Source organism: Pleurodeles waltl, chromosome 3_1 (assembly GCF_031143425.1).
Source record: "Pleurodeles waltl isolate 20211129_DDA chromosome 3_1, aPleWal1.hap1.20221129, whole genome shotgun sequence".
Classification (NCBI taxonomy): domain Eukaryota; kingdom Metazoa; phylum Chordata; class Amphibia; order Caudata; family Salamandridae; genus Pleurodeles; species Pleurodeles waltl.
In genome coordinates, this window is record NC_090440.1 from 400,963,309 (window position 1) to 400,989,307 (window position 25,999).

The 25,999-nt window shown below is 43.5% G+C and overlaps 1 protein-coding gene across 14 annotated transcripts in view; it reads right to left on the bottom strand.

Moving 5' to 3' along the window:
• The window catches only part of PPIP5K1 (diphosphoinositol pentakisphosphate kinase 1), a 1,126,642-nt gene that overhangs the window by 6,847 nt on the left and 1,093,796 nt on the right, over positions 1 to 25,999 (bottom strand). For all 14 annotated transcript variants that reach the window (XM_069222621.1, XM_069222618.1, XM_069222612.1 and 11 more), the window contains 2 exons: positions 25,002 to 25,139; positions 57 to 170 (listed from right to left, as the gene is read on the bottom strand). In XM_069222621.1, coding sequence (XP_069078722.1) covers positions 57 to 170; positions 25,002 to 25,139 — 252 coding nt within the window. The remainder of the gene's footprint in view (positions 1 to 56; positions 171 to 25,001; positions 25,140 to 25,999) is intronic.

Here is a 25,999-nt window from a genome sequence, read left to right on the forward strand (position 1 = left end):
AACTAACAAAGATATTAACTTAAGATTTGAAGCCAAAAGAAAGTAGAAATATTTACACCATGGTGGCTTTTCTGAACGCTGGCGAAGGGGTAGAGAGGAGGATGAAAGGATTCTCTGAGGTATGTAGAGATCACCTGGAGACTCGCTGGTAATCATGGAATCAAAGGTTCCTGCAAATTGGAATAAAAACACTTATATAATTTGTGCGAACAGAAAAATTAGAGCATTAAAGCTAAACAGTGCTTGCTATAAATGAATAAGCTACTGAAAAACACTGATATCCAGCACAGAGTGATATCTCTCTTTCGGCCTCTTTATATTCTCACAGATTAGACTCCCGTTCTTTTACGATTCTACTCCAAAACAGCGGCTCTGGATGCATACTCTGCTCTTTTAGGGCCTGATGCATCCAATGGTTTTACCCATTCTGTGCCTATGTATTGTATTCTTCTGTATTGTGGCATTTACATGGTGCACACTACGCCTCTGCGCACTGAAGCACTTCCAGAAACGGGCAGCAGGCTATGCTGTGTAGGGTGTGGGCTGGAAGAGTGCTTGCTGTCTTTGTTTTTTCACCCTATGTGGAAAGTGTTTAAGAGGTTTGCATGTGTGTGTGAGAGAGAGGCGCAGTATATGGTTGTCAGTAGGCTGGCAGCTTTGCAGGTCCCTTTATGGTATTTCTTATGATCATGCTTTTCTATGCTGGTTACTGCACTGGGATAGTCAACCTGATAATTTGTTTGAAGTTTTTGGTCCCGAGCAGACGCGTTAGAGAGAGAAATGGTGAGGAGATCTGCTGGATGGAAACACGTTGATACATAATGCCCATAATGACTGGAGACTGAAAAAACAGACAAACACACGGGGTCGTTTCAGACAATAAGTAACAGTGCAGCGAAGCGTCGGTGGGCTGATGCAACTGAGAAGCGGGGTGTACAAAGGGACTTTATAAAAAGGCACTTCCAAATAATGAATTCACTTGGGAATTTGGATTTAACAGAATACTAAAATGTTCCTCTCGATATTTACGGATAAGTGGCATACACCATCAAAGCATTATTTAAAAAACGGTTAAGCAATGTACCACCAAGCATTTTTACAGGAGAAACATAAATGATGCAGCAGCGAAAAAAATATTAAACACTTAGGTAAAATATCATAATCATTTAGGTGTCATGACCTTCTCCCCACCCCCCCCCAAAAGCAAGAAAATCAAACTAATCATGAACCGCTGAGTACTTTATGTTGCAGAATTTATAGCAATTGATTTGAAGTGTATGGATGGAGGTGGTATGAGGAATTACAAGGAGGTAGAATAGTAGACACAAAACGTGACACAACATTATGGAGGATGGAGTCTTTCTTTGGTAAGTAACGCATATTACAAATTTGTACACAGATTTTAGCTGATGTGGGCTTGGGTTTTAGAGGACGTCAGCAACAGAAATAAAATGTTCTGAGGGCTGGCCTCAACTTTCAACAGGACACTTAATTTGGGGAAAACGTTTTATACCTTTATTAAAAATCAGGTGATTTGTAGTAAATCTTAACAAAAGTCCGAGAATTCTATCAACAGGGTGCACAGACTAAATAATCAGGCCCTATTTTCTTTTTTAACCTTTGAGAAAGAAAGTGAAAGAGAAAAACTGATGAGGCACCAAAGCGCTCAGAGGACTCGGTAGGGGTCCAGAGTCAGGAAAGGGTGACCACTTTAGTCCCTATGACGATGCATAGAGCCATTAACCAAGTGAAACTAGCCAATAAACAGCGTTAACACTGGAGAGCTGTTGTCCTGTTAGTGTGTGCCCATCACAGATAAGCTAGTTATACCAACAACAGTGAATTACTGTAATCCAGGTGGAAAGAGACTGTGGCCAAGATCACAGTGACTGCAGCGAAAATTAGAGAATTTGCCTCAGAATTTTGAACTGACAATATTAGGGGAATGCCACAGTGTTGATCGGAAGCACAAATAGTACTTTGAGTTGAAAGATTCTTGATGCTGTGCCCCAACCATTACTTTTTGAGTGCATATTATTTGTGATCTTGTTCATTTAATTTACAATGGAGCACCGACAAAATGGAAGAGGTGGCTGTGGCAACCCAACTCCTCTTCCAGCAGTGAAGTATTCTAGTGTCATCAAGTGACAATATAAAAGCCAGAGGATTATTTAAATCTAGCCAAAGACAGAACATAAATGTTAAAAGAGCATGGGAAACTGGGAGATGCCACAAAGAAACAAAAAAGAAACAAAACAAATCTAAATGTGAAGGACAAGTTACTTACCTTCGGTAACGCTTTATCTGGTAGAGACAATATCTAGTTGTAGATTTCTTACCTTAAAATTTCCCTGGGCTTCAGTCTGGATCCTGTGATTTTTCTCATGCAGTACCCTTGCGCGCCGTTAGGTAGCATCGATCGGCTCCGCATTCGTCATCCGCCCCAGATGACATTGTGAGTACTATATAGATGCCACCCTGGCGTCCTGACATCAGTTTCTTTTCACAACTTTCCATGCAAGAAGTGCAGAGCCATGAAGAACACTGACCACTGGTGCATCAAAACTAGGGCCCTGAAAGGGGAATCCCTGTCCCTAGAAATCAGTTGTCAGAGCGTGGAGGATGGGTGGGTCGGTAAGGAACCTGCATCTAGATATTGGCCCTCATTATGAGTTGGGCAAGCGGCCTCAGCCGCCTGACAAACTCATCCCGCCAGCTCTATTACAGGTTCACCGCAGGGCTGGCAACAGGGCCTTCACATTGCAGCAGTCTTGTAATTGAACCGGCGGCAATGTGGCGGTACGGCAGGTTCAGCAGCACCATCATGCATTCCACTGCGTGTAATTCGGGCAGTGGAATGTGCAACGGGGCTGTGCATGGCTTGAACAAAAGTCAGTACCAGTGTGCTTATCCCTAACTTTGGACCTTTTTTGACGTTAAAAAAGAGGCGATTCCACTGAACGGGGAGGTGGGAGGGAGGTGAGAAATCTGAAGTTAAGGGTATGCACCAGAAAGAGGGTAGGATGATAAGAAACATGATCTTCTGATGGACAGTTCTAACTGCAGATTTATCACCTTAAAATAGATACCAAAGCAGTACCTCACCACACGGAAAGTTTGTGGAGTGTACTCAGGCCAAAAAGTCCTGCAGAACAGCAAGGGCAAAATGCCTTTTCCATCTGGCTGTCTAGGCAGTAGCGCTTCATGAATGTGTGCACTGATACTCATGTTGCAGTCTGGCAGACATCAAGGCTTCAATGACAAAGCAGTAATAGCAGCCTTAGCCTTGGTGGAACGGGCTCCTAGACCTTCCACCGGTTGCTTCTTAGCCAGTGTGTAGCAAATTTTAATGAAGGTGACTATCCACCTCAACAGGGTCTTCTTCAGCCTCTGCTTTCTTTGCTGCAGAGAACACCCACAAACAATTAACTGTCCATTCAATGATCCTGTGCATGATCAATGTAAAAGCTTAAAGCCCCTTTGGAGTCCAGATGATGGAGTCTCTCCTCACCCGATTCCTCATCTTTCGAGGAGTGAACGGTTGCAAAGAACACTGGCAGTGATGCACTGTCCAACATGGAAGGGAGTAACGACTTTTGGCAAGAATGCCGCTTAAGGCCTCAGCACCAACCTGCCCAGGAAAAAGGTGACAGATGAACCTTAAGTACTTTCAGTTTACTCATGCAATGAGCTAACCGAATCACAATGAGGAAGCTGGTCTTTAAAGTTAGGAGACGCAAGGAGCGGCTATGCATTGGCTTGAATGTCTACAAATGAGAAACATCAAGACCACGTTAAGGTCCCACTGTGGCATCACAAACGGTTTGAGAGGTAAATATGTGTCAAACTTTTAATACAGCTCATCACAAAAGGTGCTTTAAACAAGGATGATCAGTCAGGCAAATGACAAAATGGCAGGCAAACTGCCTTTATTAGTACCCACCACAAGACCTTTCAAGGGCTAAAAATAAAACAAACAATACAACACAGAGAGCTTTGCTTGTAAAGAGTAAGTCTTGTGCACGCACACCAGGCTTCAATCTTTTCCCAGCATATATGGATTTTGTGATAGGGTGCCTGGCAGCAAGGATGACATCTACTACTTCAGGCAGGTCAATTGCTGCTGCTTAATTTCCATGCATGGAGGTGGAAATTTGAGTGGAGGACAGTAAATGAGATAGGAAGTCCTAGCGAAGTGGTAGCCTGATAGGAGGACAGCTGCTCATTCACAGTTGCGCTGGGTACCACACTCTCCTAGCCCAATCCTGAGCCACTAAGATAACCTGGGCCCAATTGTTCCTGATCTGCTTCAGAACTCTGGGCAGGGGAGGAAGGGGTGGGAAGGAGCACAAGGGTCCCGTGTTCCATTCTAGCTGGAGTGTTCTTGTGGAAACTCCAACATGCAAACTTTCAAGACTGCACGTTCCCAACAATGGCAAAATGATCTAGCCAGGATTCTTTCCACTTTTAGCAGACACCTTGAGCCACCTTAGGATGCAGATTTCACTCATAAGCTGTCAGACACCCCTGCTCAATTAGTCTGTTGTGGCATCAGGGACCCTACCCAGTGGTTCTCTATAAGGAAAGTGCTCTGACTTTCCAGCTGTTCCCCAGAGGCACCAAGCATTTTCACAAAGGACCCAGGATTCCACTCCATCCTGCTTGCTGCAGCACCGCATGACAGTGGTATTGCCCATGAGAACCCATACCAGCATACCCTTGATGGACAGCAGAAAGACCTTCAGAGCCACATGAATGGTCTGCAATTCAAGTCTACTGATGTAGAGCTAGCACTCCGCCAGAGACCAGAGTGCTCTAATGTCCACCTCACTCAGATGACCTTCCCAGCGTACGTCACCAAATCAGCTCAGTAGAAAGGGGAGAGGCCCTCCACTAGTTCCACTGAACCAATTGTGAACAAGTATCCACCACTGCAGATATTAAGTCATCTCCTTCAAGACCGGGATGGGAACTAGGTTGCCATGATGCTGGGCCACTGGATCTTCACACCAGTTGTCTTCTATGTAAGGTTGGGCAATCTCATCCCCAGCATCGTTGCCCCCATTATTAAAGGTTATCCTGAATACATCATGAAGGACATGAGCCCTTTCAGAAGGTAGAGGCACTGTGTCCGAGTCAGAAGGGTGGTAAAGAGACTGTGGCTCTGACAGAGGAGCGCAATGGTCTTGGTGGAGGTTGGAGCGGTGCTGTCTGCGCTACTGGTTAGCCATCATGTCAGTGGCACCGGCATTGGCAGACTGTGTTATGGCATGGGTTAAGGTGCTGGGGCGGGAACAGGTATTAAAGTCAGCCTGGATCCCTGAGCGGATCCAGAGGGCCCAACAGGCACTGAGGACTGATCTGCCAGCGAAAGTCCATTTGGGAGGCCGCTCATCATCAGACCAGAGGTAGCTGATAACATTGACAAAAGCCCTAGAATCATTGTGTGAAATTCTTCAATTTGCTGCAGTGTCGCGGATGGCCCCAGCAACTTCAGTTGCTATTGGACAAGGGTCAGAATCGACTCCAGAGTAGAGCGAATTCGGGAGTGTGACCTTGAACCATGATGACGCCCTCACACCATCTTAGGAGATCGAAAGTGGCGGGACTGAGCAGAGCCTCACTTAGACTTCTTATGCTTCTTCCTGGTTTTGCCTGAGAATTTAGGTCGTGAAGACAACTAGTTGTGGGAATGACCTTGGGAGCGGGACTGGGACTTACATTTAGACCTTAACTGATCCCGGAGCTGGGTCTTGCGATGCTTCACCAAGAGGAGCTTTGCTTCCCAGTTTTGAATGGCCTTGGGGTGTGTCAAGTAGGCCTTGGAATCGTGATCCAGCATCAAGCACCACAGGCAAACCACATGTGGGTCAGTCAGACACTACGTTTACTACAGGGCATAAACCCTGGAATGTGACATATCCCTTGCACAGTGTTTTAGAAGAATGCTTTATGTTTTAAAGAGATAAGTGGTAGCTCCAGATCGTCCTTTACTAGTGGGGAAAAAAAAGAAAGTGATTTCAGCATGCAAGGGTGACCCTCTATATAGGTCCACACGTCACATCTGGCGTGAAGCGCCGTCAGCGCGTAGCGGGCGGTACCACATACTGGTGCTCAGGGGTAGTACTGAAGATTTTTCAGATCCAGTCCAACAAATGGAGGGAGTATTAAAAAAGAGGAGGAATATGGTTAGAAGTGGCTATAAGAAATATGGAAATAGGTGTCTTGCAACTGGAGCGAAATCAGTAAAACCTCCTCTTTTAAAATTGCTAAAATTTGCACCAAAAAACAACTTCTGAATTTAACCTTTACAATACATTTGTTAAGTGCCCTGAGCTTTATCAGGCTAAAATATCTGTTACAAAGCTGGAGAAAAAAACCTAAATCTGGAAAACTGAGATTTGGCACTACAACACCTCAACCACATGTTTGTTTGGAGCTAGTTAGCTGAATAACTGCTATGGTAGTCCTGGTCCCTTCAATAGTGGGAACAGAGGTAGCAAACCAGACCTTCATTCTCGTGTACACCTTGGCCTGCTGTGCCAGTCTTGCCTGCCCATCAAACTTCTCACTCTCTAGTTAAGTGCCCACCAAGACACCCAAGACAGTGGGCCTCTCTAACAGATGTGTGTCATTCATCCTTGGAACTCATCTGGAACAAAGTTTGTATGCCATCAGTAAAAGCAGTGAAGAACAAGTAATGTCTTGTCTGGTAAAGACACTATCTAGCCCCAGATTCCTTACCTTTGAATATCCCCATGTGGAAGACTAGATCTACAATATTTTCGAGCAGTACCTCTGTGTGCTGGTAGGTAGCATTGCTAAAGTCTGAGTCTGTGCCGTCTGCGCCGGAAGTGATGTGTGCAGTACCTATATAGGCAAAACCTCTGCATGCTGACGTCAGGTACTTTGACAACTTTCTACACCAGGAGCACGGAGCCACGATGAGAATTGGCCACTGGTGTGGAAAAGGCTAAGATGAGAGGGTATCTCTTACACCTGAACCAGTTCGCAGAGCGGGTAGGATGGGAGGGTCAATAAGAAATCTGCAACTAGAAGGAGTCTATACCAGACAAACGAAGGTAAGAAACTTAGGGCCAGATGTATCAAGCGATTTTGCATTCGTAAACGGTGCGAATCGCAAAATTCGACCGTTTGCGAATGCAAAAATGCCTTTCAGAATGTATGAAAGGCATTCGCAGTGCAATTTTAAGGAATCGCAAAAATAGCGATTCCTTAAAATTGCGACCCCATTTAGAGAATCGCAAATTGCAATTCTCTAAATAGGAAATCGCAAATAAGGAATCCTTATTTGCGATTTCTTAAGCACATGTATCAAGCATTTCCTAAACCAACAAAAGTTTGGTGGTAACCATGTGCAAATTTTAAAAATGCATTTTAAATGCATTTTTAACATTGACATGTAGCGCACACATGCCCCTAAGGCATGTGTGTGCTTCACATGTCCGCAAAAATATTTTTGGGGTGCAGCAGAGGGGGCCTTAGGCCCCCAGCACCCTGGGATTTGCATTTCCTAAATTGCGAATTCCTAACTGGAATTCCCATTTAGGAAGTGCAAAACCATTTGCAGCAGGCCCATGGGTGCAAATGGAGTTGGATTCTCTATTTGCGATTCGGTAATAGCATTTGCGAATTTTAAGAAATCGCTATTATCGAATCGCAAAAATCATACATACCATTTTGCATTTCTTAAATAGCGATTTCTTAAAATTCGCTATTTAAGAAATGCAATTTGTTTTTTTGATACATCTGGCCCTTAATCTGATAGAGACTTCTGGCTGATTTTATTATCCTAGGTTTATATTACCTTTGAATAGCTACCCTAGCAATACCTCCCTGTAGGTGGGTCTGCGAACCCAATTAAACCAAAAAGTCCTGCAGGACTGGACAGGCAAAGTGCCTAGCACGACAGACCTTACTGTCCATGCAGTATGTTTTGTGAACGTGTGCAGTGATGCCCACGTCACTGACTGGCAGAACGCCACGTGCTAAGGCAGTGGTTGCAGCTTTGGCTCTGGTGAAGTGAGCTCTTAAGACCTCAAGGGGCTGTTTCTTGGCAAACTCGTAGCAGATCTCATCACATGATAGACCGCATCTGCACAGCTTTCCCATTCTTGGCTCCCACATAGCCCAGAAAGAGTTAATCATCCACCCAGAACTCTTTTGGGCAGTCAAGCTCTCTTTTTGGGTCCAGATTATGGTGTCTCTCCTCCTCTTTGGAGGGATGGGGAGAAGCAAAGAAAGTAGACAGGGTGATATTCTGGCCCATCTGGAATGGAACCACAACCTTGGGAAGGAAGGAGGCACATGTTTGGAGGACCAGCTTGCCCAGAGAGAAAGCAATACATGGAGGGTGTGCTGAGAGTGCCTGTAACTCGCTGAACATCCTGGCCGATGTTATGGCCCTTAAGAAGGCAGTTTTTAAGATCAAGAGCCTGAGAGGGCAACTGTGGAGAGGCTCAAAGGGTATAATCATAAGAAATGTGAGAACCAAATTGAGGTTCTACAGAAGCATTATTAATGGTGTAGGGGGAAAACATATGTTGCAGGCTTTTAAGGAGCCAAGCCACTATGGGTGACCTAAAGAGAGAGGGTTGGTCTGCCAACCACAAAAATGCTGAGTTGACAGAAAGGTAACCCTTAACTGTGCCCAGAGCAGAGGCCTGCTGGGCCAAGGATAATGTAAACAATAAAACTTGAGCGAGGAATGGAGTTAATGTTGTGGGAAACACAACATGACAGATACTTGTCTCAATGGCAGGCATATGCCAACTTGGAGGGACGCCTGGCTGGCAAAATAACGTTACAGACTTCGGGAGGAAGGTCAAAAGCTGCCACCTGTTGCTGCTCAAGATCCACGCATGAAGATGGAGAGTGTGCAGGTTCAGGTGTAGAACCCTGCCCTGTTGCTGCAACAGGAGGTATTCTCGAGAAGGCAGTCTGACTGGAGCACCGATGATCATGCTCAACAGCTTGGGATACGAGCCTCTCTGTGTCCAATCCGGACCCAAAAGAATGACTTGGGCCCAGTCTCTTCCGATCTTCTTGAGAACTCTGGGCAGAAGTCGTATTTGCAGAAAGGCGTGCAGGAGGATGAAGTTCCACTTGAGGCGAAAGTGCCTCTGAGCAAGTGTTGCCTTGAAAACTCCAGCGCGCAAAATTGCTCACATTGCACATTGTCGTTGGTAGTAAACAGATCTAACCAAGGTTCTCCCCATAGCTGAAAAAGACCTTGTGCCATCTCTGGATAGAGATGCCATTTGTAATCTACTAGGCATCTGCAGCTAAGTTTGTCCGCTCTGGCGTTCAGAAAGCCCACCAGGTTTTGAACCTCCATGGAAATGCCCTAACGTTCCAGCCATTTCCAGAGGAGTGGGGCCTCTTGACACAGGGTCCATGACCCCACCCCGCCCTGCTTGTTGCACTACCACATGGTGTGGGTGTTGCCCGTGAACAGCCGCACAAGCCTCCCCCTGATTAAAGGAAGAAAGACTTCTAATGCCAAGCAAATCGCCCGAAGCTCCAACAGGTTTATGCGGAGCTCGGACTCCGACAGACTAGAGTCCTCTGATCTCCACCTCTCCCAGATAGTCACCCCAGCCCAGGAGTTATGCATCTATCACCACCATTAGATCTGTCTGGGCTGGTCTGCGACTGACCCAATTGTAGTTCATTAGCCACCACTGCAGGTCTTTTGTAGTTTCCTCGGAGATCTGGACCATGTTGGAGAGATTAAACTGATACTGCGCACCATGGGCCATCAGGTCTCTCTGCAGAGCCTGCATATGCCAACAGGCATATGTTACCAGCAGGATGCAGGAGGTCATGAGGCCCAACAGCCTTAGAGTAATTATCACCGAAATCCAGAACAGAGGCTGAAACATCAGTATCCTGAATATCCTGGATTTGCCATTTAGGAGGATAGGCCCGAAATTGCACCGTGTCTAGAACAGCTCAGATGAAAGGGAGGGTCAGAGAGGAACCAGTGTAGGAGGTTCTCCATAGTCTGAAGGTGGGTGGCAACTGCCTGGGTGAGCCCGACTCCAACAGCCAGTCTTTGAGGTAAGGGAAGACTGAAATCACCGACCTCCACAGATAAGCTGCTAACACCACCATTACCTTGGTGAACACACAAGGGGAGCTGGTAAGGCCGAAAGGTAGCACACCAAACTGAAAGTGCTCTTGGCCCACCGTGAAATGCAGATAGCATTTGTGGGCTGGCAGGACATGGATGTGGGTTGACGAGAGGCCACACTAAGGACCTGGCTCTAGGCCCACTGTCCTTGAAGAGCTTCAGCACTGAATCCACCCTCTCTCCAAAAAGGCAAAAGCCATCAAAGGGCATGTCCATGAGGGAAGCCTGGACATCCCATGAAGAGCCAGATGTTCTCAGCCAGGGAAACTAGAATCCCCAGGAACTACACAATGGCCGCAGGCAATAGTCCTATTCAAATGAGCCTCTGCAGTGTTTGGAAAAGGCCCCAAGTAAGGTATAGGTAAGGGTTTCAATAAATGGGAGTAAGGTTCTGAGGGGGTGACTCCCGGCTGAAACACCTCTGTCAAGATGTTAGTCTTGACTGCCTCTGAGGGTACATTAAGGTTCAGGACCCCAGTCGCCCTGTGCACCACCACCGTAAATGAGGCTTCCTCCTCCGTAGTCACGGTAGGAGAAGAAACCAGGACAGTGTCAGGTGAGGTGTCGAACCTACAGGCCTCACTCAGTTCCTCATTCCAGTTGTCCTCCTCAACTGGGTCTTCATAAGGGTCCATAGACCCCTCCTAAATGTCTCCATCACCACGCCTATCCATCAATCAAGGCGCTGGTTGCACCCCATAAAGAATGTCCTTGGTCGGTGCCGGACAACACCCATCCGGCTCCATGTTGGAGTCGAGAATAATGATGGGGACTGCGTCGCCTAGGGGTGTCGACACTGGAGCAGGTGCTAAGAAAGCTCTCGGTCTCGCTCCGCTCCAGATCCTTGGGGCACCAATGGCACCAAGGACAAACCCGACAGCGTGGTCTTAAGAGGGGGCCTCTCCCATGAGGCCCAAAACCCCTCCAAAGGGGCTGTGCCACCCAAAGATGAGGTGCATGGCCTCCTAAAACTTTTTTAGTTGGGTGGGGTTCCTTCTGGCTCTGGGAAAATTGGCAAAACGAGGAGTGAACCCAGGATCAGGTCCAGCTGAGTTGTCAGGACTGGAGTGCCAAAGCTTCCTCGTCTCGTTGGATGACGTCGAGGGACCATGGAAGTCAACGAGTGTTTGGACTTCTTCAACTGTTTGTCTGACTTCCCCGATTAATTTGTCTGAGATGAAGAACATCGGGAGGGGTTAGGGGAACTGTCCTGGGACCTCCCACATAAATGGGACCTCAAGCGTCATGGAATGGACCAATGTTAGGCAGCAAGGAGCTTATGGGGGCGCTCCCTCAGCACCTTGGGGAGCATGGTGCATCAACCTCACACACCTTGGAATCACATCCCAGTACCAGGCACCACAAACACACCAAGTGAGCGTCTGTCACGGACATTTGCCTGTAACAGGCTCCAAATGGTTTAAAACCAGCCGGTTCCTTTTGTGAAATCCTCCCACCAGGAGCTAAAATCTCAAAAGGGTTGAGAAAAAGTCAAAAAAGGCCAGTCAAAAAGCAACTAAGGGGTAGATCAATCTGGATCAGCACTATCTGGCATGGAAAGGAAAGAACTAATGTCAACATGCTGAGGTGGAACCTATATAGGTACTGTGCAGTCACTTGTGGTGCGAACAATGGTGACGTGGAGCCGAACGACGACACCTACCGGTGTGCAGGGGTACTGCTCAAAATTCTTTTGAATCCAGTCTGATGCCTGGGGATATGCAAAGGTAAAGAATATGAGGCTAGAAGTCTTAATCAAATACAAGTATAATCCCTCTTTCCTAAGACTTTAGATCACAGTCACCATTTTCTTCCTCACACTTCGTGGGTGAGAGCAAAAGATAAAAAATAGCATGGGTCAAAAAAGCCCCCAATTCTGTAAACTGAGACTGGCTATCACACGGATTTCTGAAATAGCCCAGTCCAACATTCATCCATCTCCATTTGTTAGTTGATAAACAAGTACATGACCTAGTGTGTAAGTGAGATATAATACCAGATTCCTGTGAAGGGGACATTGTAATCTCCATATTTCTATTGTGCCTAAAATGGAAATACCCCAGACCTATCAAATATTTGAACTTGTTCAAAGTAGTCTATTACACTTTGAGAAGGAGAGGTTTACATACTTTGGAACAATCTTACCAGTGAGCAAATCTGGTTTGCACAACAGCAGTTCATGAAGTTCCAAACAGGTGAGTTGAGTTGCAGTTTCCATTGCTTCTTTTTCGAGGACTCTGCCACTTGGTAATTCACTATGATAATCAGAGCGGTAGTGACCTTTCTTGAACCAAGAGTATTAAGCTTCATCATTTGCCTCAGGTTCAATTCAGTCTCACAGTAAATTGTCTTCACAGTCTTGGCTTCCTAGTGATATTCAAGAAATACTCCTCCATTTTCAGCTCAACTTGTGTACTTCCTGAACCCTGAAAATGACACCCTCGTCTGTGTCGCAAGGCATCCAAAAAGGAGAAAAAAACACATCGCAAAATGAAGAGTAATCCACTCAGTTTTATCTACCAGGACCCCAACTGCATAAGTGATCTTGACCACAACAAAGGACCTCTATCATCGGCAATTCAACTCATTTTTCCAGGACCGATTCCCTACCAAATGACCCGCTAAGATAGACCAACATCCACTTAACATGAAAGAGACTGTTTTCTCACTACACATTTCTGGACAAAGACTCCAGAGTCGAGTTACACAGATGATTAGCCAATGTGGAAATTTGAAATGCCACAGCCATTTTGAGTTCCAGACAAACAAGTTACCTACCGTCAGTAAAGTTTTCTGAGGAACTTTGTAGTTCCCACAGGCTCCTTAAGTGAACTAGAAAGCCAAGCATCAAACTGTACTAGGACATTCTGAAACCATTTTTCATCACCAACTCTAAGTGGCATCCAACACTGTGCTGGCTAGGGTCACTGGGAGGTACCGGAAGTGATGTCATCATTTATGTAAAGCGCACAAGTCCAGATGAAGTCAGTCCAGCCCATATTTTCCGTGGCTGGGCAGAGGTATTGTGTTTCACAGACAGAGTCATACAAAAGAAAGCTATTCGCCAGAAAGAATGTTACTGAAGGCAAGTAATTTGTTCTTTTAATAGATATTCACTCCTGCAGGTTCTTTATAAGCCCTCCTAGGTAACATTATGACAGAGGGTCAAGAGATTCAACTATCAAGAAGAATAGACTGAAGAACTGCTCTACCAAAATAAGAGTGGTGTCTTTGTATAGAGGCAATTAAATAATGCTTTGTAAATGGGAAGATGTCGACATTACTGCATTACATACATTCTGAATTAGAATACTGCATTTAAAGCAGAAGTGGGCCATGAAGCTCTCCAATGCTGGGTTGCCCTCCAAATTATAAAAATGAATCACTTTCGAAGAAACCCATTGTGCATCAAGGAAACAACTGAATCCCTTCTCAATGATATAGCCCAATGAATATTATGATTTAAAGCCCTACATGGATCAAGATGGTGTGAATGTTCCTTTGAACCATGTGAAGAAGGGCACAAGAATGACCTTCCATAAGTGAATATGAGAAACTACTTTATGTAATAACGAAGGTTTCACCCACAAGTCACACCTTCTCTTGAGAAAACGGTAAACGGAGCAGTAGCCAACAATGCCTGAAACTCAGTAGCCTTCATAGCACATATGCCTGCAAGTAGAAAAGCTATTTTATAAGTAAGGAATTTGAAATCTTATGAATGAACAGTCTGAAATGGTTGACCTATATGACACGTCAAAGCCAAGTCAAGGTCCCACTACCCAACACTAAATGGGGAAGTAGTAGTGTTATGTTATATTAATTTTAATTGTAAAGCATGCTATCACCAGACAATATCCTGGCACCCAGAGAACATTAGCCACAATGTGGTAGGATTACTATTGAAAGGGGAAAAATTAGGTCTCCACTTCTTTGTGAAATTGGGAAAGATTTGATAGCCAGCAGAATGGAAGACTATCATGTAAGGAAGCTATAACTATAGAGCAAGCTCGCCCTCTTGTATGAGATTTTTTTTAAAAGAGGGATGTTCAATGCTGAAAAATGAGCATATCTTAAATTGCATAAGGGTTTGTAGAAAGCAAGTAAAGACGGCATAAGAATTGGGGTGGTTGAGAACAGGGCTTTAGGACATATACAGAGTGTTTACAAAACTATATGTTTAGGGAATGATAGCCAATGTAAAGATGCTGAGGCAACTTTAGTCACATTGTGATGCAGTGTTTTGTACAAGTTGCAATATGTCACATTGTGATGCAGTGTTTTGTACAAGTTGCAATATGTGAACCAGTGAGTTCAAGAGACCAGTAAATGACAGAATTTCAATGGTCGAGATTAAAAGGGCTGTTCCTTGTGCCCCCTGTTGTTCATTCTTGTTATAGAGTCTCTGGCGATCTGGGTGAGAATGGACGCCAAGGTGCAGAGATTCCAGTGGAGAGGGGAACTATCGGATAGGATAGTGTTGTGTGCAGAAGTCCTTTTCTTTCTCTCTTCCCTGGCTGAATCTGATCCTCGTGTTAAAGATTATGGAAGTTTTTGGGGAGATCTCAGGTCTGTACGTTAATGTATCCAAATCCACTGTCTTCCCGGAAGTGGGGCGGTTCCCTACCTCTGGATTGGGCTTCTGGACTGCAGGTGACGATATATGAGTTTAAATATCTTGGCCTGGTCATATCCCCTAATAAATCCATGGCGTGGACACTTAACTTGGAACCAATACTGGCTCGCTTAAGAGAAGATGTCCACATATGGTCCGTCTTGCCGCTATCCCTGACTGGCCAGTCCGCCATTTTCAAGATGGTGTCTTTGCCGATGTTTTTGTACTAGCTGCAGAACTTCCAATATGATCTCCCAGAGAAATGGTTTAGTCGCTGTGTATGCTATCCTTGCAGCCTTCTTATAGGATGGTGGAACTCCACGCATAGCACAAAACAAAATCTTCCAGTCCACCTATTGTCAGGATATAGTGGCAGCCGACAGAGTCATACTATTGTGCATCACATCTCTTAATATTCAATGATTGGCGGTATGGTTCTCCGTGCGACCCTGTATAACAATTGGAAAAATAGGCCAGGGGAAATGTACATGTCCTGTCTTATTTATATGAGAAGGGGGCGATGAGAGGAATCTTCCCCCGGCGAAGAAGCAGATCTTTGCCTTGTGGTATTCCTCCCTCTGCCAAATAGCGTGGTGGAACAGATCGACAGAACAGACGCCCCTGTGGAGCGGTAACCTTCTTTTGCAAGTGACCTCTCTGGAGTGCTCTGTCAATGGGACCTCATCGGGATCTCCACACTTGGGGACGTGATGCATGGGACTGTCCTTTCAAATTTTACAAATGGAATACCAACTTCACCACAGTCAGTTTCAAAGGTATCTCCCACCCTGCCACTCCCTGACCCCATATACAGTGGACCTGGAGGCTCTACTTGAATTTAATCCTTTAGAGGGTAAAGTGTTGATGGGAAACCATAAACTTGCACGGACATACTAAACACATATTCAATCAAGCCAATGTGTTCCAGGCTCTCAGAACCACATGGGAGACATGTGGGGACCCTTGAAAACGAGGACTGGACAGAGGCACTGGGAGTGCCACATGTTACTGCAATAGTATCCCGGCTGCAGCGTATTCAACTTAAATATCTTCACAGAATCTACTTTACGTGTCATAGGCTCTGGTGCATGGGTTTGGTGGCATCTCATACTTGTCTTTAGTGTGGTACAGAGGAGGGCACATTGATATGCATGGTGTGGAGCTGCCCAGCTCTGCAGCGATACTGCCGTGGGTGACAGCTTGTCTGTGTGAAGGGCTCGCCTGATCAATCCCAATGGATCCGAAACTCACTCTGCTGCATCTCACCAGTGATCTGGGTGGTAATAAGTATCGCTTATCCCTCTTATACCTAGGCCTCACCTTGGAGAAACGAGACATAGCACAGGAGTGGAAGGCTGAATTCCCCCCTCCCCCATCCTTGGGGGTGTGGAAGAGTGGTATGGACCATTGTATGGGATGGAGGTGGCAGTATATAAGGCAAGAGGTTGCCCACAGAAACACTTAAAATATGGCAAGTGTGGGTGGATTATCGTGGTATCGTTCTGGAACCTATTTGGCCAATGTATTCTTCGTTGGATGACGAAATGAGAGCATCTACAGGCTGAGTGTAACCAAAGTGAATATGGAACGTTGAGTAATGTATGCAGCTCCCAGTACTGCTTAAATACTAACTGCTTGGTCGGACTGCTTAAATACTAACTGCTTGGTCGGGGGGCAAAGGGAATCATGTTTGCAGACAGTTCTGATTTTCTTTGTACTTTTCTTTGAAACTGTTAATTGTATCGTCGGCCTGATGGGCTGTGTTTTTTGTTTAACAGCAAACTCAATAAAATATGTTTTAAAAAAAGTCTAGTCTACTTCATATTAAAGACTGGACTAAAATCCTTTGAGATTCAAAAAGTAATAAGTGGTGATCTTTCAGAATACTTTCATCATGAGGTAAAAAGTGTATATGAGCTGTGACATTTGATTTTTGAAGGATAGAATTGTTCAAGATCACTCCCAAGTTTTGTGCTCATTCAATTGTCTTTGGAGGGGGTGTCAAAAGAGCTGGGCCACTAGTGAGAGGCTCACAGATCTAGGTTCACTAAGACTAGAATTTACTTCTTAGGGGTGTTTAAACACAGGGACTTGTCATCTATCCAAGTAGCCAGTGCGCAACCAAGCATGGCTCTGCATACAGGGAGTGCAGAATTATTAGGCAAGTTGTATTTTTGAGGATTAATTTTATTATTGAACAACAACCATGTTCTCAATGAACCCAAAAAACTCATTAATATCAAAGCTGAATATTTTTGGAAGTAGTTTTTAGTTTGTTTTTAGTTTTAGCTATGTTAGGGGGATATCTGTGTGTGCAGGTGACTATTACTGTGCATAATTATTAGGCAACTCAACAAAAAAAAATATATACCCATTTCAATTATTTATTATTATCAGTGAAACCAATATAACATCTCAACATTCACAAATATACATTTCTGACATTCAAAAACAAAACAAAAAAAAATCAGTGACCAATATAGCCACCTTTCTTTGCAAGGACACTCAAAAGCCTGCCATCCATGGATTCTGTCAGTGTTTTGATCTGTTCACCATCAACATTGCGTGCAGCAGCAACCACAGCCTCCCAGACACTGTTCAGAGAGGTGTACTGTTTTCCCTCCTTGTAAATCTCACATTTGATGATGGACCACAGGTTCTCAATGGGGTTCAGATCAGGTGAACAAGGAGGCCATGTCATTAGATTTCCTTCTTTTATACCCTTTCTTGCCAGCCACGCTGTGGAGTACTTGGACGCGTGTGATGGAGCATTGTCCTGCATGAAAATCATGTTTTTCTTGAAGGATGCAGACTTCTTCCTGTACCACTGCTTGAAGAAGGTGTCTTCCAGGAACTGGCAGTAGGACTGGGAGTTGAGCTTGACTCCATCCTCAACCCGAAAAGGCCCCACAAGCTCATCTTTGATGATACCAGCCCAAACCACTACTCCACCTCCACCTTGCTGGCGTCTGAGTCGGACTGGAGCTCTCTGCCCTTTACCAATCTAGCCACGGGCCCATCCATCTGGCCCATCAAGACTCACTCTCATTTCATCAGTCCATAAAACCTTAGAAAAATCAGTCTTGAGATATTTCTTGGCCCAGTCTTGACGTTTCAGCTTGTGTGTCTTGTTCAGTGGTGGTCGTCTTTCAGCCTTTCTTACCTTGGCCATGTCTCTGAGTATTGCACACCTTGTGCTTTTGGCCACTCCAGTGATGTTGCAGCTCTGAAATATGGCCAAACTGGTGGCAAGTGGCATCGTGGCAGCTGCACGCTTGACTTTTCTCAGTTCATGGGCAGTTATTTTGCGCCTTGGTTTTTCCACACGCTTCTTGCGACCCTGTTGACTATTTTGAATGAAACGCTTGATTGTTCGATAATCACGCTTCAGAAGCTTTGCAATTTTAAGAGTGCTGCATCCCCCTGCAAGATATCTCACTATTTTTGACTTTTCTGAGCCTGTCAAGTCCTTCTTTTGACCCATTTTGCCAAAGGAAAGGAAGTTGCCTAATAATTATGCACACCTGATAGAGGGTGTTGATGTCATTAGACCACACCCCTTCTCATTACAGAGATGCACATCACCTAATATGCTTAATTGGTAGTAGGCTTTCGAGCCTATACAGCTTGGAGTAAGACAACATGCATAAAGAGGATGATGTGGTCAAAATACTCATTTGCCTAATAATTCTGCACTCCCTGTATGTCTGACCCTCAGAGAGGGAGCCCTCAACCTTAAAAAAGTTCTGAGTGTAGTCAGTAAATACAAAATTCAATTAGTGAATGGGAACAACGTAATGGTTACAAAGACAGAACTTTAGGGATGATTCCTGAAGGGAAACACATGGAACAGATTTAAAAGTGGAGCATGAATTGTCTAAGGAGATTCCATGCATGTTGCAACTCAGGAAGGACCAATAGCAGTTCCACACAGCGCCCCCAATACTTATTGCTGTCATTCTGGTAAGCAGTATGTTGTGAAAGACCATGTTAAAAGGGGCAAAGAGGTAAAAAATTATGAGGATGGCGCTTCCACCCTCATTTAAGGCAAGTTTGATGTCATCTGTAGCTGCTATCAACAAAGGGTCAGTGCTTAGAAACCGGATTATTGTGAATTTAGGAGGGCACACAATTCCAGAAAAGTGTTAAGTTGTTGAATAACACATTATTTTGGCAAAAAATGGAATGAGAGAAATTGGTCTATAATTTGGAAAAATTGATCCATCTTGAGAAGAGTAATGATCACTGCCAGTTTCCATGAATTGGGAAACTGACTTGAGGATAGTGAACTGCTGCAAATCGAGCCAATGACTGTATAGAATTTACACAGCAGACATTTTTATGATCTTCATTCATCCATTGTAATAGTTTCTAACAGTAAACCAGAAGAGACTGTGGTAAGATAAAATGTAATATATGGAAGAAGTGGTTCTGTAAATGTTATCCAATCCAAAGATGAGAAGGAATCAATCACTGCAAAGGAAATGAAGGGTGTAGGGATAGATAAATCAGTTCAGTTATTTTGTCATGAAAAATGTTAAAGAGTATTACAGACATTAGATGGAAAGAAGTGTGAAGTGGCTGGTTTTGTGGGATGTGCAATCAATTGATACATTTAAAAAAATCTTCTTTGAGGAGTTAACTGAGCTAAAAATTCGAAAAAGATAGTAATTGGATCTAACTTGCCCGAAAAGCTTACTATAATTGCATAACTCTTCTTTCTAGGTATGTCTTACCAAAGGACTATATGCATATTATCTCTAGTTTCTTCCAAATTCTGTGTGTTACAAGCAGATCCCCATTATACCATATGGTGAGGGCTGGCTTCTATGGAATTGGAGAGTCAAGGATGGTATTATACAAGGCTTGGTAATCCAAGAGTAACATTTCTCAGTGATGTTAACAACAGTACCAGTATAGGCTAGCCTGCTTGTATCTAGATGCTGTGCAAGAAATGGGATAATTAGGTATGACCAGCCACATGACCAAATGGTTCCTCAAGAAACAAGGGGAATGTAACTCACCTGTAAATTAATAATAAAACATTGACCTATATGATCGGTCAAAGTGAGTTCCAGAATTTCTCTAATGAAACCAGGCCCTCCTGGGTAAACACATTATTTAATGTGTGACCTTTCCTATAAGTAGAATTTATTTTTGGATAGCCTGTATCAGGTGTTTTTGCATAAAACAGTCCATCTAGAGATGGTCCTCTTCTGCACTGCTTTGCCTTTCTTAGCACCAGAGAACCCGATGAAAAGTTGGTCATCCTGTCGGTAATCTCTGGTCTGATCCACATAGAAGCTGAGGGACCTTTTTGGACCAAGGCGATGAAGCTGCACTTCCGCCTTCGAAGTGTAGTTGAGATGTTCAGATGGTTGTCTGCTGCGCAAGGATGAGGACGATCAGAAGCACTTATAGAGTTCATTCTTTTGAGGAGCTACGAGGCCTAGAGGTAGCAATGACGTTGCACAGCTCAGAGTGATGTGAGTGGTGGGACGACGGAGATTTGTGCGTTTTATTGTGATTCTTCGACTTACTTTAACTCCTGGATCTCAATGCGGAGCAGTCTCGGGATCGGTCCTGGGAGCAGGAGCATGACCATGTTCTCAGCTGGGTCCAGGACTGCTTTTGAGACTTCTTCTAGGGTTTGGGGATGGTGACCTTAGCGGCGCAGTCTCGAATTGCACGACTGTTCATTTTGGCACAACATAAGCATGACTATGTGTAATGTGTGGCACTGAGGCACCACTGGCAGACTTCATGTGTTTCGTGTGACCACTGTTACTGACATTCACAACAAGGTTTGAACCCTGTAGTTTTGGCACCTATATCTGTACACTGAAATTTTGCGTGAAAAAAACGAGGTAAGGTGCTGTCAAGAGACAGCACTGCTAGCTCTGGATCAGCATTTGAAGGCACCGAAAGAAAGGAACTGACAGCTCGCTGAGGTGGTGTATATATGGGGGCTCTGACGTAATATCTGGAGCAGATGGATCGGAAGCGGAGATGCATTACAGCACCTATAGGTGGGCAAGGGAATTGTTTATAGTTTCTGGATTCAGTCAGGTGCCTAGGAAAATTCACATAGTGAGGAATCTGCAATTAGAAGTCACTATCAGAATACCAGTGTCTCACAAGTACATTTGAAAGGTTTAGGAACTAAAAGGTGAATGTGTAACAATGGCAAGACTATGAACCAGTTTACCAATGAGGTTCTGGCCAGAGAAGGTATAATCCCGGGCCACTGCTTTCACAATATCTGGGGCCGAGATACTGTGCTCAGTCAAGAATACAATATTTGGTTGAACAGAGGTGATAAAATCAAAGAGGTCATCTTCGTGTTTAGGACGAGATCTGCAACTAATAAGGTAGCACTTAGGAGAAGAGTTGATTGTGGAAATGGGAGAAGCACTTATGCTAGAACCACAGCTCATGGTAAAAAAAAAAAAAGACAGTCAAAAGATGATTGCTACTTTAAGACCTACTTTTGGGCCCTAAATGGTGGAAGTCGCCCGAGATTAATTTAGGTGAGTTGACAACAGAACAGGAATATGAACAGAGTGAATGGTGACTGGCATGATCCAAGTGCAGTTGGGCACAGATGGGCTTGCCTTTCGTGCATCTTTGGCATACCAAAAAGCACCCACTGTGGATCTGAGCTGCGCAGAACGTGTCAGTCACCAGTCACTCTGTTTCCTTTCCTGCTCAGTTTTTCTGTGAATATCATTTAGTAAATGGTATTACATACATGCCAATATTTACAAAATAGATTAATAATGGAGAACCAGTATAAAACCATTGTGGGCAACATGCAAATAAGTTAGTGGCCCCATTCCAAAGGGAGGCACAAACGGTGCACGACTTTCAAGAATTCACAAGAGTTAAAGGATGTAGCTTTGGAAACTGAACTAGTAAATGTTTACGAATTCCACTTTCGCATTAACATACACACACATTTACACATGTATAGGCACTTTCCTATTACACCGTTCCTCCCCTCCCCCACAATGGGAGACGTTTCACTCCTGCATTGTAAAGAGTACATTTCCAACCTTTTCCAATGTGGGAAGAGAAAAGAGAGGAGTTGGTGAATACATCTTAACATGTTAGTTTCTGGGACTGCCCAGTCTCACAGGGCTTCCACCCCAGGGACTACTGCTTCTCGCCTACTTCCTACCTCTGTATGTAGATTTGGCAATGATGTCGAAATCAGAGCCTTGCTAGAGTCCCATCCCTGATATAACATGAACTCTGCTATAATGAGAACACTGATGTAATTTGTCACCACAGTTCATAACACTAAAAGGAGGAATTTTTGTTACAGTACAAGTAAATTCCTGAAGCATCCCCTCCCTCGAACAAGTAGATATTGAGAACAAAATCTACAACCCGGAAAAAGGAACAAAACTGAAGTGAAACCCGTGACCCAAGCAAGTTTTAAGCATTAATAATCTCTCTGTGAAGTGGCACTCTGACGTAAGAAACTCATAGAACAGAGGAAGCAGAGTTAAGTAAAGTGAATCGGAAATGAATGGCTGCTAATCCGAACAGCACATAAATGAAAACTGGGATGACACCCTCTATCGCAAGTATGAACGAAACAATACAAAAACTATTGGACAAAAGGCAGAAACGTCTGAACGAAGTTGGTAAACAAAACAGTGGCAGTCGAATCATGAATATCAGAGTTAGTGAAGTTACAGGGTTTTCACGCTCTTGTTACTTGTAATACTGATTCTTAACCATGGATATTTTCTCTAAATTCATAAAAATCTTGACCTCCTTCCTGTTTTCAGCCCCGCAGATTTGAACGTAGGTATAGTGGTGCCCTCTTCTCTGTGCTCCAAAAAGCAAAATGCCCGTCACTGGAGGGCATGATGGGATTCTGCTGTTTTATGGAATACTTGAATTGGCATGCCTGACTATGCTTCCACTGCTCTGAACTGGTTTGTATTAGGGCATCTTTCTTGCTTTCATGTTTTCCATTTGAGCATACTGCATTGGTAGCAAGGTAGCAAAATGTACTGTTTATTTTAAAGTTGGCTGTGACATATTAAAAAAACAGTAAATGTTGCATGAGTATGCTTTCTAGAGGCATTATTGGTTTTTTTAAGTATTCATTTAATTAAAGGTTTTCTGTAGCACTAACATGTTGCTCACTGGTCACTTCACTGGATTATGCGAATGAGAAATAAGGTAGTAAATTATGAAATTAAGTGAAAAGCAAAAAGTAAGAACATCAATAGATAGAGACAATTAACAGATAAAGGGAGTAGTAGTTTGTAGAAATCAAAGATAATAATGAAATCAGAGTAGCTATTACCAGTCCCTCGATAGGTAGTCCCTAGATTGTGGAGATATGTTGAAATGTGATCCAGGATTATGCCCTTATGGGGAGGCACTTTTACGAATATCAAGAAAATCCTATGGGAAACACGGAACAACTGTTGTGTGTGTATAACTGAATGTCCATGTTCTGTTTTGCTATATTGGGTTAATCTGTTCTTAGATAAATATTTCTAGTTATCAGAAATACTTAAAAAAACATTCTGCCGAATGACGAGAGAACTGGCAAAAGCAGACAACTGAAAAACTCTAAAGGGAGATAGCTGGCTCCGTCATATCATTGGGTGTGCCACTGACACAAAACTTTAATGTAGTCTTTTAGGTCTGTTTGTCTGGGTTAGGGTTTAAACCAGTCTGAGGCAAAGCCGGTAGGTGTGATTTAATGTATTAACACATGTAGAAAATGGCATGCACAAACACGGTTTGCATTTGTTAGCATATTAAAGCCAGACCTAGTGGCTTTGCTAATGATTATGTTTGTACTGTCTTAGATGTGCTGACCAAGGCTCCTTTTTCATGAAGGAAGTGCTGAAGTTCTTTAGATGTGCTACTATATGCATGCAGTACCGAAGCATTATGTAGGATATGTGTCATCAATGAAGGTCCGTTCCGATTCTTCAGAAAACACTTGACATTCAAACACCATGAAACCCACTGCTATGCAAAATGAGAAATACAGCAAGAATCGATTAGGAAAATAACAGGTATGTAAGCACAAAAGGGTCACTTAAGAGAAAATGGAGTAGAAGTTGCAAACTACAGTACAATCCCAAAACTTGGTCCGGACACCCCTCAAATCAGTAAATACGGAGTACCAACGATTAAAGCAACAGATATTAAAATCCTCGTGTCACAAAGCTTTCTTTTAAAAGTGTAAACTCAAGATGGTAGCACTGTGACGGACTGTCATGGAAACGAAATCTATTAGCAAAGCTCTCTATTGAAAATGTCATACACATTGAAACAAATTCATCGGTCATTCCCTTTTGACCTAAACTAAAATAACCCACAGGTCTGAGCAAACTGGACCTCAGTGCCATGAAATTACAGAACAGCAATAATCCCCGCATTAACTAATTATTTTTTTTGTTTTTAAAGAACATTTTTTATATATTTTTTCTTTAAAAAAGGCTTTTAATACATATGTTTTAAAACAGAAAAGCTATATCTTAGGCACGTGCAATAATCCATCCATGCATACTGTGAATGGTGTTTTATCCTTCTTGCCCCATTTTACTCATCTCATTTTGAGTCATCCTTCAGTTAAACAGGTACACTGCATGTAGACTCGTCTCTGGTCTCAAGAACTCAGAGTGTATTCCATATAAATGTAGAAACCTCAGTTTCTTTTGCCATAGCTTGTTTGAGCAGTACACCAATCTTGAGCGCAAACAGGTGAGATTCAGTATTAACTTGTATTCGTTGCAGCACAGAGCAGCATTTACCGCTGGTTGACAAATGTACAACTCAAGGTGGTTGCTATCTGTGGTGCATAACACTGCTGAGTTTTCCTGCGATGGGAACAACTTGCATACGCCAAATCATCCATTGGCTTTTAAGCTCACTTTTTAAAAGGACACGCTCAAAATTGGATTGGTACAATTTAATTTGTAGTACGCCACAAAATAACTATCACCCATTTTCTCTATGGACTAATGTGAACATTTGGTTCTGAGGATTCGAATAATTACAAAACAGCAGATTCGTTTGCTAAGTAAGCTTTTGGTAAGCACCTCTACGAAAAAACACAGACTAGTCTTTAAAAAAGAGTGATGTAATTTGCTTTTCCTGCCACATCTAAGTTGCAGCGCTGAAATGGAATACAGCTATCGGAAAACACAACCTCTGCATACATTTAGATCAGTTAAAACAAATTATTACCCGTGGAGCCTCTTGAATGAGAGCCAGTACAGCTTTTGCACACAGCGGTCAGGAACTCATTCACCTGCCGAAGGGAAAGCGAGTTATGAAGTGTCTCCAGTGGGTAGATGGTCGGAACCATGGAACATCCTTCAAATCCTATAACAACAAAACACAAAACTAAGAAACTGCACTCAGAATGAGATTAAAATGGAATTTACGTCTCATGGTCTCAAACAAACAAGCATTCACATTAAAAAAACATGGTTGGAACATACGTGACACATGTTAATGATGTTAGAAGGGATTTGTTTGAAACAACTTTAGTAATAAAACAGCTTTCCAGTGGACATAACGCAAAAGCCATTTTAGTTTATTTTAACTACTCGATTTTTCAATGACTTGTAGGCGTAAAGAACACTCATCTATTTATGGTCTGTCGTTGACATAGCAATTGATTAACTTAGTGTGAATACGGAGAAATGTCTTCCCTGAGGAAAAAGAGTGTTCACCCTATCCCAGCAGTCCATGCAAAATTAAAATTGCTAGTTATCAATCTCAACTTAAAATTCTCCTACCCCTACTAAATTGGCCTAGAATCAGTTGCTTCTATATAGGAAATATAAAAATGCTACATTTAAATTGTGAAAGCTCTATTCATTCTTATAATTTTGTGATCTTGAAACTTGATCGTAGAAACTGCTTGGAAATTTCAAATCCTTCTTTCTTTTGCTGAAAGCCTCAGGTTGAACAGAGCTGTCCAATTGACACATTTGAAGATATCAAGTTGACCACATTACCCAGTATTGAGAACACTCTCATTGCGGCCCATATCATATTTAAATCTGCAAAGCAATGCAAGTCCACATTTAACCTATAATCATCTTCAGCTACAGTTAGTCATTCATGGGGGTGGAGATCCATCCACAACTGGCGAACGTCTTAGGGGCATGGTTCAGTGCTCGATAGCTGAGGGAGGAGAATATTAGTCGCAGCAATATATACGCGTATCTGAACAC